Source organism: Pantherophis guttatus, chromosome 9, assembly GCF_059756535.1.
Source record: "Pantherophis guttatus breed Tessera chromosome 9, ASM5975653v1, whole genome shotgun sequence".
Classification (NCBI taxonomy): domain Eukaryota; kingdom Metazoa; phylum Chordata; class Lepidosauria; order Squamata; family Colubridae; genus Pantherophis; species Pantherophis guttatus.
Window position 1 is genome coordinate 16,045,645 of NC_142071.1, and position 15,481 is coordinate 16,061,125.

Genomic DNA, 15,481 nt, shown 5'->3' on the forward strand with positions numbered 1-15,481 from the left:
CTAAAGAGACTTGCTTTAAATTTCTCTGTCTTAGAAAAATTATTTAAAATACTCTGCCAGCCACAGAAAGAAGCCTCTTGCTCCCTTTTCTCTTTAAAATTACCACCAACAGCCTGAGGTGTTTTCCAGCTGCAGCCGGGAGCTCCGTGGAACTAATTAGCTCCGGAGCTAATCTGTTGCCTCAGGGGCCTCTCCTAATTGCCGCCATTAACAGCACAGCGGAGGCAATCCTTTTAAAGGCAAATTTGACTCCTAGCAGCTTTTAAAGGCAAATTTGGCTTCTAGCAGCTCAGAAACGGAGCAAAAGCCTCAAACTTTTCAGAAACCTTCAAGGGATCTTAATTAGCAGTCCTGGTTTATCGGAAACACAGCAAGGAGCCATGTGAGTTTTGGCGATCGGGCCTAGCATTGCTGGCTGATTTACTGCTATTGCCTTTATGGTTTGGGGATTGTTGTGTCTCTCCCGCACCATTGATTACTGCTGCCTTTCTCTCATAGCGTTATTAGAGCTGGTCATTGATCAGTCTCACGCTTAATACCTAACAGCAGTGGAAAATTGGCACCATATTTACAACTACAAGAGTGAGGAATAATATCATTATTATAATCATTGTCCTAGTAAGATCCTCTGATTGAATTGCCTTTTTTTGCTTGTCATTCCAAGATGGCGGATCGCAGCTCCTCTCACTCCAAAAGTACTGCATCCCATTCCTCTGCTTCTAAGAGAGCTAAGTCTTCAGATCACAGTAAGGCAATTGGGGCTCAGCCTGGGCCTTCCACCAGATCCAAGGCCCCTTCTTCCACAGCTGTTGATAAGGATGCAGAAAGAAGGCAAAAAGCCTTAGAGAAACAATTTGCAAAGGCAAAAAAGCAGGCAGAAGCCTCCAGGCCTAGGCCTTGTCATTGTTCACCCAGAGCCTAATATCCCTCCAATTCAGGATACACCTCCTTCTGCTTCAAACGAAGATAGATTGAATTGGTCTCCAGATATTATTACCACAGATCCTCCAACTGAATTAATTGAGAGTGCTGTGGAGGTTATTCCCATATCAGAACAGGATTCATCTGATCAGGGAGTCATTTCAGTACCTAGGAGGTCAGCTCCCTCAGCTACTTTCACCCCTACAGCGGCGAGGCTCCGCCCTGAGGTAAGCCAGGCCCCTGTCCTTTCCCAGGAACTCTGCCAGATGTTAGCTCAGACCATTGCCCAGGGCATTGACTCTGCCCTGCTTAGAACAGGCTTTCCTGCTCCTGACTCAGCTGGTACCACTCCCAATGTACACAGGCCCACCAGAATAAGGTTTATTCCCGGGCCCCTCACTCACCTCATGATTCTCAGGGCAGTGAATGGTCTTATGCTGAGGAGGAGGAAGAATTCGCAGATCATGATCTTTCTGAAGATGAAGGCAGATCTCCAGACAAACCAGCCTTCACTAGCCTTTTCAACCCTAGCATGTTCAAGTCCTTGTTATACAAGGCCAAAACCATGGCCAATCTAGGGGTTGTGGCTGGGGCATCTGACCGCTCAGCTGAGCAGGATCTCCATGCTCAATTATTTACAGAACCGGTCACTACCCAGGACTCTGTTCCTTCTCCCAGATTATTCATAGACATTATTAAGAAGCAATGGCTTCAACCTGGGTCCTTGTCTAATCCCAGCGGATTAGACAAAAAGATGTACACTGTAGAACAGGAGGTAGAGGACTTGCTTAAGTTGCCTACAATAGATACTCCCTTTGCCAATCTAGCATCTTCCAATATTCTCCCCTCAGACTCTGCAGAAGGGCTGAAGACCGAGGATAGGAAAGCTGAGATGTCAGTTTGTAAGACACATCAAGCAGCTGCCTGGGCGATCAGATCAGCCACGGCAGCTTCCTTCTTTAATAGAACCTCCCTCCTGTGGCTGCGCCAAATGCAGGCAAGAGCTCCCCAGGGAGATGTCAGGTTACACCAGGACATCAACAAGTTAATTGCTGCAGCAGAATACTCTGCTGATGCAACCCTTAATGCGGCTAAGTTCGCTTCCAGGGCCCTGGCCTCTAATATGACTTCCAGACGATTATTATGGCTTCGCCATTGGCAAGCCGATATGAAATCCAAATGGAAATTGGAGTCTGCTCCTTTTCAGGGCAATAATCTTTTTGGTGATGTTTCAGATCCCATTTTGGTAGAGACCAAGGATAAAAGGAAGGTACTTCCCCTGTCATACACGAGGACAGACAGGAGATACTCTCCATATTATCGCAGGCAGTCCTTTCGTGGGGCGGAGGGCGGTTACTCCGCCCCAACCTATCAGAGGACTTACCCTCCAACTTCAGACCGATCCCAGGATAGGGCTCAGTTCAGGGACAGGTCTAGACAACCCCAGTCTAGGAGACCCTTTCGAGGGGCCGGCGGTAGACTTTACCGCAGGTCCAAATGACTCCCAGTCACACGTTCCCATTGGAGGCCGCCTCTTGAGGTTCTCAGCCCAATGGGAGCTCATCACAACCGACACCTGGGCTCTGCAAACCGTCCGGCTCGGTCTCACATTGGAGTTTTCATCCCTTCCTCCAAGGAGATTCATCTCTCGCACTCTTCCCAGGGATGCCACCAGGAGGTCTCTAATGGAAGCCGAGATCCTTCATCTACTCTCCATCCAGGCAATAGAACCGGTGCCTGTCTCGCAGAAGGGTCTCGGTTTCTACTCGATCCTCTTTCTGGTTCTCAAGAAATCGGGGGGTTGCAGGGAAATACTAGATCTAAAAAGACTCAACAAACACATCAAATACAAGAGATTCAACATGCAATCCTTAACCTCTATTCTAAATTGCATCAGACAGGGGGATCTGCTTACATCCATAGATCTAAAGGAAGCCTACCTGCACATACCAATTCGGATTTCACACAGGAAATATCTCAGATTCTGTTATGCAGGGCAACACTTCCAATACAGGGCCCTTCCATTCAGCCTGTCCTCTGCCCCCAGGACGTTCACAAAGCTCCTGGACGTGGTTGCAGCCCATCTGCGGGCTCGCCCAATCAGGCTTCAATGTTACCTAGATGACATTTTGATTCAATCTTCATCCATCAGGCAGGCGAGACAGGATTTGTCAGAGACTATTCAGGCTCTGCAACTTCATGGGTTTTCAATAAATTTAGAAAAGAGCCAGTTAATTCCATCCCATTCTATCCATCATTTAGGTGCCCGGATAGACACAGTCAGTTGCCAGGTTTTTCTATCACCAGAACGTCTAGTCAGCATACGGGCCTTGATACATCGGGTCAGGTCAGCCAGGTCTGTCTCCCTCGCAGTATTGTCCCAGTTACTAGGGAAAATGGTTTCATGTCTGGCAATCGTTCCTTGGGCGAGGTTACATTCCCGAACCTTACAATGGTTCCTCCTACCGAGCCAACGAGCAGGCATCAGTCACTCCACAACAAGAGTCAGAATGCCTCCAAAAGTTCTCCACTCCCTGAACTGGTGGATGTCACCTTCCCTAGAGAAAGGCTGTCTCTTCAAGGAACCGCCACGTCTAACACTAACTTCAGATGCCAGTCTATTCGGCTGGGGGGCTCACCTGGGTTCCCAGATGGCACAGGGCAGATGGTCTCCGCAGGATCTGTTACACAACATAAATTGGTTGGAACTCAGAGCTGCCCACCTAGCTCTCCGTCATTTCTACCTCTCGCTAACCAACCATCACGTGTTGCTGTTAACCGACATTGTGACCGCCAAGGCACACGTGAACAGGCAGGGAGGCACTCGGTCCAAGGACCTGATATCCGAAGCAGAGAGCCTCGGCTTCTGGACGGAATCACACCTGCTATCCCTCCAAGCGGAACATATTTCAGGCGCACACAACGAACAGGCGGACTGGTCGAACAGTCGAACAACCATCGACCACTCCAAATGGCGTCTCCATCCAGACCTGTTTCACCAACTGATGACCAGGTTCAGCCAACCATGCGTGGATCTGTTTGCAACACCAAAGAACACTCACCTACCACGGTTCTTTTCCAGATTTCCGACGCCAGGGGCAGAAGTGACAGACGCCCTTCGGGCGCCCTGGCCTCGAGGCCTTCTATATGCATTTCCTCCGACACCTCTACTACCAAGGGTCATCCGGAAGCTTCTGGACGAGCAGGCAGAAATTCTGTTGGTGGCTCCGCACTGGCCCAGAAGGGTTTGGTTTGTGGACCTGGTATCACTGTCAGTGTCCCGCCCGTGGAGGATTCCGCCAGACAGGATTGTCCTAAGCCAGGGAGCAGTTCAACATCCCGAGCCCCAGTGGCTCCAACTGGCCGTCTGGCGATTGAGCGGGAAATACTGAGGGACTCCAGATTCTCAAGTGAGGTTGTTTCCATCATCCAGGCGTCTCGTCGTCCGTCTACCACCAGGATTTACGACGCCACTTGGTCAACCTTCTCTAGCTGGTGCCAAAAATCGCACATTCCTCCCAGGGCAGCTTCTCTTCCGGACGTCTTGAATTTCCTACACTCAGGATTCAAACGGGGACTTACTGCCAACACGCTCCGCAGACAGGTGGCCGCCTTAGCGACTATTCTACAGGGAGAGGGTCCTATCTCTCTCTCTCAACACCCCAAGGTGAGGAGTTTTCTTCGGGGAGTTGCTAACTTACGGCCTCCTCCAGTCCATAGGTATCCTTCCTGGGACTTGCCTCTTGTTCTGCAAGCACTTACGTCTGCTCCGTTCGAACCCTTAGGATCCACCAGCCTCAGAATACTTACCTTCAAGGTCGCCTTCTTGATAGCAATCACATCTGTGAGAAGGATCTCCGAACTGGCGGCACTGTCGGTACGTAGAGATCTATGCATCTTTTACTCCGACAGGGTGGTCCTCAGGTTGGAACCGACTTTCGTACCAAAAGTCAAATCTTGGTTTTACAGGGCACAGGAGGTGGTTTTACCTAACTTTTGCCCTGACCCAGCACATCCTAGAGAACGACGTTGGCAGACGCTCGACGTTCGTAGGGCACTCCGCAAATATATTGACAGGACCACATCATTCAGGCAGTCTGAATCACTATTTGTATCATTCCAGCCTACTGCCATGGGGAAGAAAGTTACCCCATCTACAATTGCGAGATGGATCAAAGCTTGCATCGCAATGGATTACGAACACCAATCTACTCCAGTGCCTAGAAACATCACTGCACATTCAACTCGTAGCGCTGCCACCACAGCAGCCTGGGCTACTCAGGCTTCCATATTGGAGATCTGCAGGGCTGCAACTTGGGCTTCTCCCACTACCTTTATCAGAAATTGCTTAACGCATTGTAAGCCGCCCTGAGTCTCCGGAGAAGGGCGGCATATAAATCAAATTTAAAAAAAAAATTACAAGTTGGACCTTTTTGCCTCAGCCGAGGCTTCGTTTGGCAGAAGAGTCCTGCAACAAGTTCTACCAGGAGAACGACACCTGGACCGCTCGGACTCCCGCCCTAGGGATACTTAGCTTGGGTATATCCCATTGCTTGGACTCTCCAAGCAGCGCACAGGAGGTTGAACATTGGAGCTTACCTGAATGTTCGATCTATGTGCTCTGCTGGAGAGTCCAACCCCGCCCTACTGTAGCGGTCCAGCATCCAACACTTACTTATAGTGGACATTCTTCTATCATCTTGCTACGTCTTCTACAGACCTCTTCGTCGAAACACTGAAGGCTCATGGGAGAAAGAGGCGTGGCTAGGCAAATTCAACTCAGTCTCTGGCCAACCAGGCTAAACTTGAACCCATTGCTTGGACTCTCCTGCAGCGCACATAGATCGAACATTCAGGTAAGCTCCAATGTTCATTTTCTGTCATGCCGCCAAATTCTTCATACTAAATCCCTTCATTGAAATGGTTATTTTTTATTATTATTATTATTATTATTATTATTATTATTATTATTATTATTATTATTATTAGATTTATATACCGCCCTACTCCTGAGGGACTCAGGACGGTGAACAGCCAAGAGATAAAACACACAGAATTACAAAATTTAAAAACAATATAAACCTAATTAAATAAATTTGGCCCAGAACAGATTAAAACACCCCTAAAATTTTAGACAAATTTAAAATTTACAATTAAAAATTAAAAAGGGAGGTTAGGCCAGGCCAGCCTGTTAGAATAAAAAGGTCTTGAGGGCGCGGCAGAAGATGCGTAAATCCGGGATCCTCCGTATCTCCGGGGGGAGCTCATTCCAGATAGCAGGTGCCCCCACAGAGAAGGCTCTTCCCCTGGGGGCCGCCAGTCGACACTGTTTGGCCGACGCTCCCTGAGGAGCCCCTCTCTATGAGAGCGTACTGGCCGGTGAGGCTACTGGTGGCAGCAGGCGGTCCTGTAAGTACCCGGGTCCTAAGCCATGGAGCGCTCTAAAGGTGGTAACCAAAACCTTGAAGCGCACCCGGAAGACCACCGGGAGCCAGTGCAGCTCGCGCAGGAGAGGTGCTACATGGGAACGCCACGTCGCTCCCATAACCACCCACGCGGCTGCACTCTGCACCAGCTGGAGCCTCTGGGTGCTCCTCAAAGGGAGCCCCATGTAGAGAGCATTACAGTAGTCCAGGCGGGAAGTGACGAGGGCATGAATGACCGTGCATAAGGAGTCCCGATCCAGAAAGGGATGCAACTGGCGAATCAGGCGAACCTGATAAAAAGTCCTCCCGACTACAGCCATCAAATGCTCTTCTTTTAGAAGAGCCACAGCCGTGAATCCAGGAGGACACCCAAGTTATCTTGAAGATACTGAAAGACAGAGCTCGTGTCCTCCGAGGTGCCCTTCTTTCCATGATAGATATACAATGGAATCCCCTCGATGCCTAATGCAAGATGGGAACTTCACTTTCTAGTATCAAATTTTTGAGCCTGCTTCAGGAGGAGCTGCTAGATTGGCTTGCATAGCTAAGGGTTTGTTGAAGTATTTTCAGAGAACAGAACTGAACCAAGCTGCTCCATCCTGTATGATGTCCACACTCCCGATATGTTCTTTCTAATAGAACAAGCTTTCGTCACTTGGACATGCTGAATTTGAAGGCCTGTTTCCCAGTTTATTGCTCTTGTCTCCAAGAGCCCAGGATCCCTCCTTGTCATCAGCCGCCTCCTCTCCCTCCCTCCTTTCCTTTTTTGTTCCAGTTCTAGTTCCAGTTCTTCTGGAGATATGCATTTGGGTGTAATCCTGTTGCTGACAGCACTGTTCTGAGAAACACTTCTTCCTTTAGCCTACTTTTCTGACCTTTTCCCATTTCTGCTGATTATTCCAAACTTCACGTGTTTTGAACTAAACAAGACTCTCCTATCTTTGCCTCCTTCTGTCTTTTTAAAATGACCGACCCCCTTTCTGGTCTCAAATCCCTCTCTCCTTGCTGTTTGCAGTAGATGTCCTGAGCTTGTCCTCTCCCATTTTGTAGATTAAAATAGGGACATGCTTACGTCATGTCGTGAACCAACGGTCGCTCCTGAAGCATTTCCCCAAGTGCTGTTATTTGTTTCTCCGCAACCTGTTCCGTTTGTTACATGCAGCCATCATTTGTTCTTCCAAAGATTGTCCTTCGCTGATTAAAAACAATATTTTGTTGCTAAATGTCCATGAAAGATAATAATCTTGTTCTTTTTCTTTTCCATTTGGTTTCTTCCCCATGGATCTTTTATTGATCAAACTTCTTGGTTTCGCAAATAGTTCTCAACTTACAACCAGTCATTTAACAATCAAACTTACAGCAGCTACTGAAGAAAGTGACTGAAAACTGGTCTTCCTGCTTAACAATGGTTGCAGCGTCCTCATGGTCACATGATCAAAATTTGGATCCTTGGCAACCAACATATGTTTACAAGGGTTTGGGTATTGGAGGGTCATATGATTGCCATTTGTGAGCTTCCCAGCCAGTTTTAGAAAAAGCCAGTGGTGGAGGTTTGATTTGCTTAACGACTATGTGATTCGCTTAACAACTATAGCAAAAGTCATAGAATTGGGTACAACTCAGTAAATAACCGCTTTGCTTAGCAATTTTGGTTCCAATTGCGGTCATAAGTTGAAGACTACCTGTATAGGAAATGGCAATGGATACATTGTGAAAAGAAACAACAAACTTTAAGAGATTTAAAATATACCCCAGTTTGAAAAGTGGTAGGATGAACTTTGGATGAAGGTGATGATGAAGTTGAAGAAAAATATGATAATGATGCAATGTTCATATACTTTATTTGTATGAACATTAAAAAGTATTTCTGTTAAGAAACGGCCTTACATTGTACAAGTTGTGGTTTCTTTTTTTTTTATTATTGAAAAGTTTTACAAAAAAAAAGAATTTTCCCCCAATATTCCCCCCACCCTTTTTCCCTCCCCCCCACCCCTTCCACTTCCCTTCCCCGCATCCCACCCTCCCCCACAAGACTTCCCAGAGCAAAATACAGGGTATTTCAGTTAACAATCATAAGCTAAATTAACTTATCTATCCTTAGACTACAAAATCCCCCCCTGAAACCTTAACTCCACTATAAATAACGTAATACTTCTAAAACTTAACATTCATTCGTAAACTATTCGATATTTTCTTGTCTGGTAGTTATTTTGAATATAATCAATCCATCTTCTCCATTCTGATACGTATCTTTCTTGTGTATAGTCCTTCAAATACGCTGAGATTTTCTCCATTTCTGCTAAGTTCGTTACTTTCAGTGTCCACTCTTCACTAGTAGGCAAAGAGTCCTTCTTCCAATATTGCGCTACCAACAGCCTTGCTGCTGATATTAAGTTCAAAATCAGTTTAGTCTCTAATGCTGTACAATCCATCGTTATGCCCAATAAAAACAATTGAGGAGTAAATTTTAACCTTTTTTTCAAAATGTTCTGCATCACCCACCAAATTTTTATCCAAAATGCCTTAATTTTCTTACAAGTCCACCATATATGATAATAAGTTGCATTATCACATTCACATCTCCAACATTTAGCTTGCAAGTTTGGATACATACATGATAATTTTTTAGGATCTAAATGCCATCTATAAAACATTTTATAAAAATTTTCTCTTAAGTTTTGTGCTTGCGTAAATTTAACATTTCTAACCCAAATCTTTTCCCATGTTTCTATCATCACTGGTTCATGAAAGTTTTGTGCCCATTTTATCATACAGCCCTTAACCAATTCCGTTTCTGAATCTATTTCCAATAATGCATTATACAACCTTTTAATATGCATTTGACTTTGATCTCTAATCTGTTTTACCAAGTTTTCCTCATTTTGCATAACACCAATTTTTTGGTCTTCTCTCCATCTAGCTTGAAGCTGACCATACTGAAACCAAGTGTAAATTATCCCTTCTTCTTTTAATACATTTAAGGGTTTCAATTGCAGTTTACCCCTTTCCATAAAAAGCTCATCCACCTTCTCTGTTTTAGTCATAATGTCTCCTACTTTGTTTTCCAAGTTCAGATTGGCTTCATTGATTTCTTCCACTCTCTCATCCACCTGAATAATAAGTTTTGCCAATCCTGAGACTGCTAAAACAATATCATCTCTTATTTCATCATGCTTTTCTTCAACAACTTCTTTAATTGACTTTATATCCTCCTCAAATTTCTTTAATTTCCCTTCCACAATTACTGTTAGGTTATTCATAGCTGCAGCTTGATTATTCATGGCTTCTTTTATAAATTCTTTGAGTTCATTAAAAGAAGCCTCCTGACTCTGTGAATCAGCCAGAAGTTGTGCTTTCTGTGTCACTACTGACACTACTGGAGAACCTCCTTCACTTCTAGAAGCTCCTGGCTTAACTTGTTTAGAAGCCATCTTTTTTTTAAAGTCTTTTTTCCTTTCACAGCCACAAAATCCCTTGCACAATTTTCAAAAGTTTGAAAATTCTATAGTCTATAATTTATCAAGCAAAATAGTCTTTTCTCCACAAACTCTCAATTCCCAGCAGCTTTAATCCACTCTCAAAGTGCAAAGTAAACACTTTCGTTTCTAACTTTCACTTTCACACCCATAACAAAGGCGCCATCTTCAGCCTCCAACTCAAAGAGATTCAGTTAGAAACAATGTAAATCCGGAGTTAAGCACTGTTACTTGTAAAGCTTGTTCTCCTGTTTCCACTCTGCCTGCGCTTGTATTCAATCAAACTCACTTCTGCCTGCAGGATTGGTCGCGACGTCTGGCTCTGTTTAAAACAGAGTCGTCCCGGATCCGGAGTTTTTTAGTGGGCTGACTGGGGAGCTCTCACCCTCCAAGCCTCTGGAATTATTCCAGAGAGCTTTCGGGGAGCTCTACTCACACCCACCGGCTCTCCTCTCCTTCTTCTCCCGATGGAGAGGTTTTCAAGCCGCTAGACAGTTGCTTGACGCTGACAAAGCGGCTTTTACGAAATCGCGGGGCTGGCGGTCCGGAGAGACCGTCCACGATTCCTGCGGTGCCAACCGGAAGTCCTACAAGTTGTGGTTTTTTGAATGGACCAAAACAGCCAGTTTCACACCCTGTGCTTAGCCAAAACCAAAGAAACCATGATAAACTTTCATCTCTCTACCTCACTATTGTTTGCATGAATAGTTGCAGCTATTCAGGGTTCTAGAGAGACCTTTCTGAGATCCTGATTAGAGAAATGGTAATTTAATCCTGGATCTTGGGTGGACAATGTGCTCCACCCTTGACTTTGCTATGGACCTTCCCACTCTTGCTGTGTCAGGTGAATTATTTCAAGTGAACTGTGGTGCCCCTTTATGGAACCAGTTATGGTTTTGAGCTGAAAGGTCTTCCTAGCCTAGTTTGAGGAACAGTGGAAGCATTTTATGGTGGACAAAATCTGTTCCATGCCATTTCATTTTGCATTGACTAAATCTAAATCAGGAGTGTCCAACCTTGGCAACTTTAACACCTGTGGACTTCAACTCCCAGAATTCCCCAACTAGCATGGGAATTGAAGTCCACAATGAATGGTTGTAAATCGAGGATTTACAACCATGCTTTTTAAAGGCTGCCTGGCTCTTAACAAAGGTCCCAATTATTTTCTGCTCAGCCTGTCTCTTCCACTGGGAAGTCAACTTGGATGAAACCATCATTTAGTTATAGTTCTGCTTGAAGGTTCAAGCCAGGATGGCTTACAAAAGTAGGGGAACTGAGACTGTGCTGAACTCATCCCTGGTCCCGTACCCAAAAAGGAAGAAAATATTCATCTTCTAGGGATTTCTAACTCAGTTTTCAACTTCCAAGAAAAATATCATTTTTCCTTTAGCTTTTGTGAAAAGGGAGTGATTCCTCGCTGATTCCAACCCTGGAAGAAAGGAACGCTGCCTTGAAAACATGGCAACTGCACACCAGCAGGATATCCTCCCTCAGCCTTTGAACACAACAACTGCTTTGCTGAACATTGTGTTTGAAAGCAGTTGGTTGCTGTGGTGATGCTCCTGACGTGTCATTTTGAGGGGAGATCCCTGAGCATCAGCGGAGACAGCTTGTCAGCTTGCAGATGTCCCTGATTAATAGGCAGCCCCAGCAAGGAGCATCAAGAACTAGCAGCAGATGATGCTGCTTATCTTGTTAGCAAGAGCCAGACCAGTGGCATGGCTGGCGGGTGCTTGGAATTTCTTACCTCCTAAAGAACCTTGGAATTTTCTCTTAAAACTGGCAATCACCCTGGCTTTCAGACCTGCCTCAACTTGGTTTTCTAAGCAAAAACGATCCTTAACTCCATTTGTTGAGAAAGGTATAGTTTACTAGAAGTCAACTGAATTACAATAGTGCAAAGCCAGAACTATGGGTTTGCATGCCAAATTTTCCCAATTAACTTTCTTCCCTTAGTCCCTTCCCATTGCTTGTCTCTCATTGTCCAATGAACTTTTAAAAGAGATATTTTGAAAATATCTCTACATGTTGGCATTCTTCTCTCAGGGAAATGACCTTGAATATTTCGGGGGTTCTCACAGACAACTGTCCTCACAGAGAACTGTCCTCACAATCCAACCTCCCCCATTCATTGTCTGGATCTCCCTGTTTTATACATCCCAAGAGGGTGTTCCTGCCCCCTTAAGCAATCATAACACTGTCTTTCAAGCTTGACAACTTTCAGATATATGAACTTCAACTCTCAGAATTCCCTGACCAGATTCTGGTAGTTAGAAGTCCACATCTCTTAAAGTTGCCAAGGTTGAAAAACACTGAATTATAACCATAAAGTCAACCATGACTTTGGTTGCACCAAACTATAAATTCAGTATCTCCCATTTTATACTTTTGTGAATGGTGCAATGCCCAAAAGGGATAAAGCTGGAAGGGTCTTTTGTGCAATTTGTGATCCCTGTAAGATTTATCAATCCTTGATTATTGTGTCCTGCAAATGGCATATAATTCTTTTGATCGTCTTGCTGTGGCCATCAAAAATAACAAATTACTGGAAGTTCAGATTCGAAAACTCTCTTTCTTCTTCATTTTCTCTTCCCTCCCTCCTTCAGCCACAATTTTGAGGAGCATCCTCTTTCGGTTGCATTGAATTAGATGTGTTTTTAACTCACTGTTCTTCCAAGCAGTATCTGTTTTTCAGATCTGATGTCTGCTCAGAAGTTGTCAAATATATATATCATTTTTCTCATATCTGGTCTCATGTCCCTACATCTGGGACAATAGCAGTCAAGGTTCAGCAGTTTTTACATGCAATTTCCATCGTCTGTCAATAGCAAATCCAATTTTTGTTTTGTTTTGTTTTTATTTTTTAAGTTTCTGCTAGCTGGGGAACAACAACAGGAAAAAGAAGATGCTATATTAAACAAAATTGAGCTCTTTTTAAATGTTTTCCTACCCTATTCTTTCTATTTGGGGATAAATTATGTAAAGGGGATCTGTTTGTCCATCAGCATGATAACTCTCCCCCCCTCCCCAAGAGTAAATTGTGGAGAAGAAACTGGTAAAATAAATTTTAGTTTGAAAATTAACTAGATCAGACTTGGGATGTGCAAAGTTAAAAAAAATGATAGTGAATCTCCATGGAAAAAGCAGTTAAATATATAAACTGTTCGTTCCTCCTTCTTCCTGGTTTCACGATCCAGAATGGAGAACAGGCAATCTATTCCCAATGCATAGACACATTCAAATACAATGTGAGAGAAGGGTAGAAATATACAGACATGCACACAATGCATAGGCACATACCCTGATTAGACCTTCCCTCTTCCCTTTCATATACAGAGGCACCTGTATACCCAGCCCATGATTAATCCCTGGAGGGAAGTGCACGTACAGATACACACGTTATTACTTTACACAGAAGAAAATACAGATTCCCTCTAATGACCTCTCCTTTCCTGTCCCTTCCCTTCCCTTCCTGTCCCTTCCTCTCCTGTCCCCTCCTTCCCCTCCCCAGTCACTAGCTCCAAGATATTCTTTTTTTTATAAAAGTATTTTTTTTATTTTTAAAAACAAACACATAATACATCAATCCTTCCGTGTGTCATCTCAGTGTTTCTTCCGTGACTTCTTCTTTTTATTACTCCTCCTACCTTCATTTCTCCTTGATAGTTTCCATTTTTCTGTTGCGATATTTTCCCCAAATTACAATACATTTAATATAACATTCTCCTTATTTAATTATCACAATCTTTATCTATATCTCTTTTTTAACCAATCATAAAATTTCCCCATATCTTATAATAATCCATATCCTCTCTCTCTTCAATCATCAAAATTAATCTGTTCATTTTTGCACAATCTAAGATTTTTTTAATTACTCTCCCAAGATATTCTTATACTTGTGCTTTTGTTACAGACTCCATTGGTGAACTTACAAAAATATTGAAGGAGGTTGGAGGGTTGAAACTATTAGGGAGGCCAATGGCAGGATTTCTCCTGCTCACCTGAGCTTCACTTTTATTAAATAAAGCATTTGTTCTGGTGATGGCCAACTGTCAATCCCTGGGGTTTACTAGTTTTGCTCTTCTACTTTTCCCTTCCCAAACTTGCAGATGTTTGCCTTGGTCTGTCTTTCTGGATGTTCTTGGCCAATGAATGGAAGGCACTGATTGTGGACAGAAGATAATTGAACTTTTCAGAGTAAAAGTTTAAGAGATTAAGTTCCTCGGAAGGGCTTCAGAACTTGTAATTTACCCCACATATAGCAATCTCCAGAAAATGGGCCCTGCATCCAGCAACAGAAATGTTTCCTGAGTTCATATAACACTTTAAGAGAAAATGTGATTTATTTAACAAAGATGAGCTAAATAAACCATGGCTTAGCAGGATGCACACCCTGGATGGAATTAGAATTTTCATACTCCCATCTCTTGCATGGAGAATGGCTTGATAGAGTTTCAGTGAGAAATAGAGCAAAGTACTATCTGAATAATTAAGAATGTTTTCCCTCCTTCCTGGGAAAGTGTGACCAGGCAGTTCTTATTTTTGGAAACATCGTACGTGCATTGCTTGTGACACATGTGCCTTGGAAGCAGGAAGTGCAAAGGCTGAAAGACATGTGTGAAGTCCATTTGCACCCGAAATTTATTTATCTTTAAGGAAGTAACAAAACCCAAATTCTTTTTAGAAACTAACAGTGGCATGAGAAATAGAATTTGCAACACAAACCTTGCTCCCTTTCTGTGTGAGAAATAACCCGAGCTCAACTAAAAGTTTTAAGAAACTGGTTCACAGAAACAGTTCTGTCACAAGAAAGCAGTAGCAATTTTTTTTTCAGTTCTATAACAATAAAGCAGAATAAAAATGAATGAAATGATGAACAATTAAAATGGGAACACTAGCTTTCTGTAAATATCAAACTAAGCCGGGGGTGAAATGCACCTGGCTGTTGTGGCCCCGCCCTCTGAGCCTATCTCATCGGAGGAAGAAGGCTCCAAACATGAGGGAGAGGAGTCAGCCAGGCCTCCCTCTCCAGGCCCCTCCCCACTGGCACTGTCTCAGGTGCCGGCCGAGGGAGAGGAGATTAGCCAGGAGCCAGGTGTCTCGGATGAGAGCGAGGAAGGAGAGCCGTTGTTCCTGGATGCACGCCAACAAAGGCGTGATAAACGGTTGCAGCAGTTAAGGAGGCGTGCTAGGGATTAGAACTGAGTCACTGGACCACACCCCAGAGACTATATAAGAGAGGGTGGTGGCTGGTAAAACTCCGTGACGAACAAAAACTAACTCTGGCTAGTCACTTGAACAACATCTGAAGCTGCCGAAGGGATATTGTTTTGCTGGACTATTTGCAATGCGTATGTAATTTTATGTTATCTGTTGCAGTAAAGCTCTTGGCAGACGGTGCTTATATTGTTGCCAAGTTTGAGATAACAACCTGTGTGCCTGCCAAGTACTTTCTTAACCCTCGGCTGGCTGTGTTTGTGTGTGTGTGTAGACGGGGACAGATCACTGGCTCGGACCGGATCGCGCGGTCCGGTAGCGATTGTAGTAGGAGAACCAGTAGCGATGGTGGCGCGAGGCTCCACACACCCACCTGGGTCTCATTACTTCCTGCTTTTAAAAGGTTAAAAAAAGGCTCTGATGATTGCACGCCACAGCTGT

At 44.2% G+C, this 15,481-nt stretch overlaps 2 protein-coding genes and 1 pseudogene across 25 annotated transcripts in view; all 3 read left to right on the forward strand.

The window, feature by feature from the left end:
- The window catches only part of CAMK2B (calcium/calmodulin dependent protein kinase II beta), a 234,194-nt gene that overhangs the window by 101,358 nt on the left and 117,355 nt on the right, over nucleotides 1–15,481 (forward strand). The gene's annotated exons all lie outside the window — the stretch shown is intronic.
- On the forward strand, nucleotides 665–3,354 carry LOC148112487 (uncharacterized; annotated as a pseudogene). The gene is made up of 2 exons (XR_015729396.1): nucleotides 665–746; nucleotides 1,003–3,354. The product of XR_015729396.1 is annotated as an uncharacterized LOC148112487 (transcript).
- LOC148112488 (uncharacterized) lies at nucleotides 3,374–11,577 on the forward strand. The gene is made up of 2 exons (XM_087875849.1): nucleotides 3,374–5,279; nucleotides 11,465–11,577. Exons 1-2 carry the CDS (start codon nucleotides 3,374–3,376, stop codon nucleotides 11,575–11,577), a joined length of 2,019 nt encoding a protein of 672 aa, XP_087731975.1.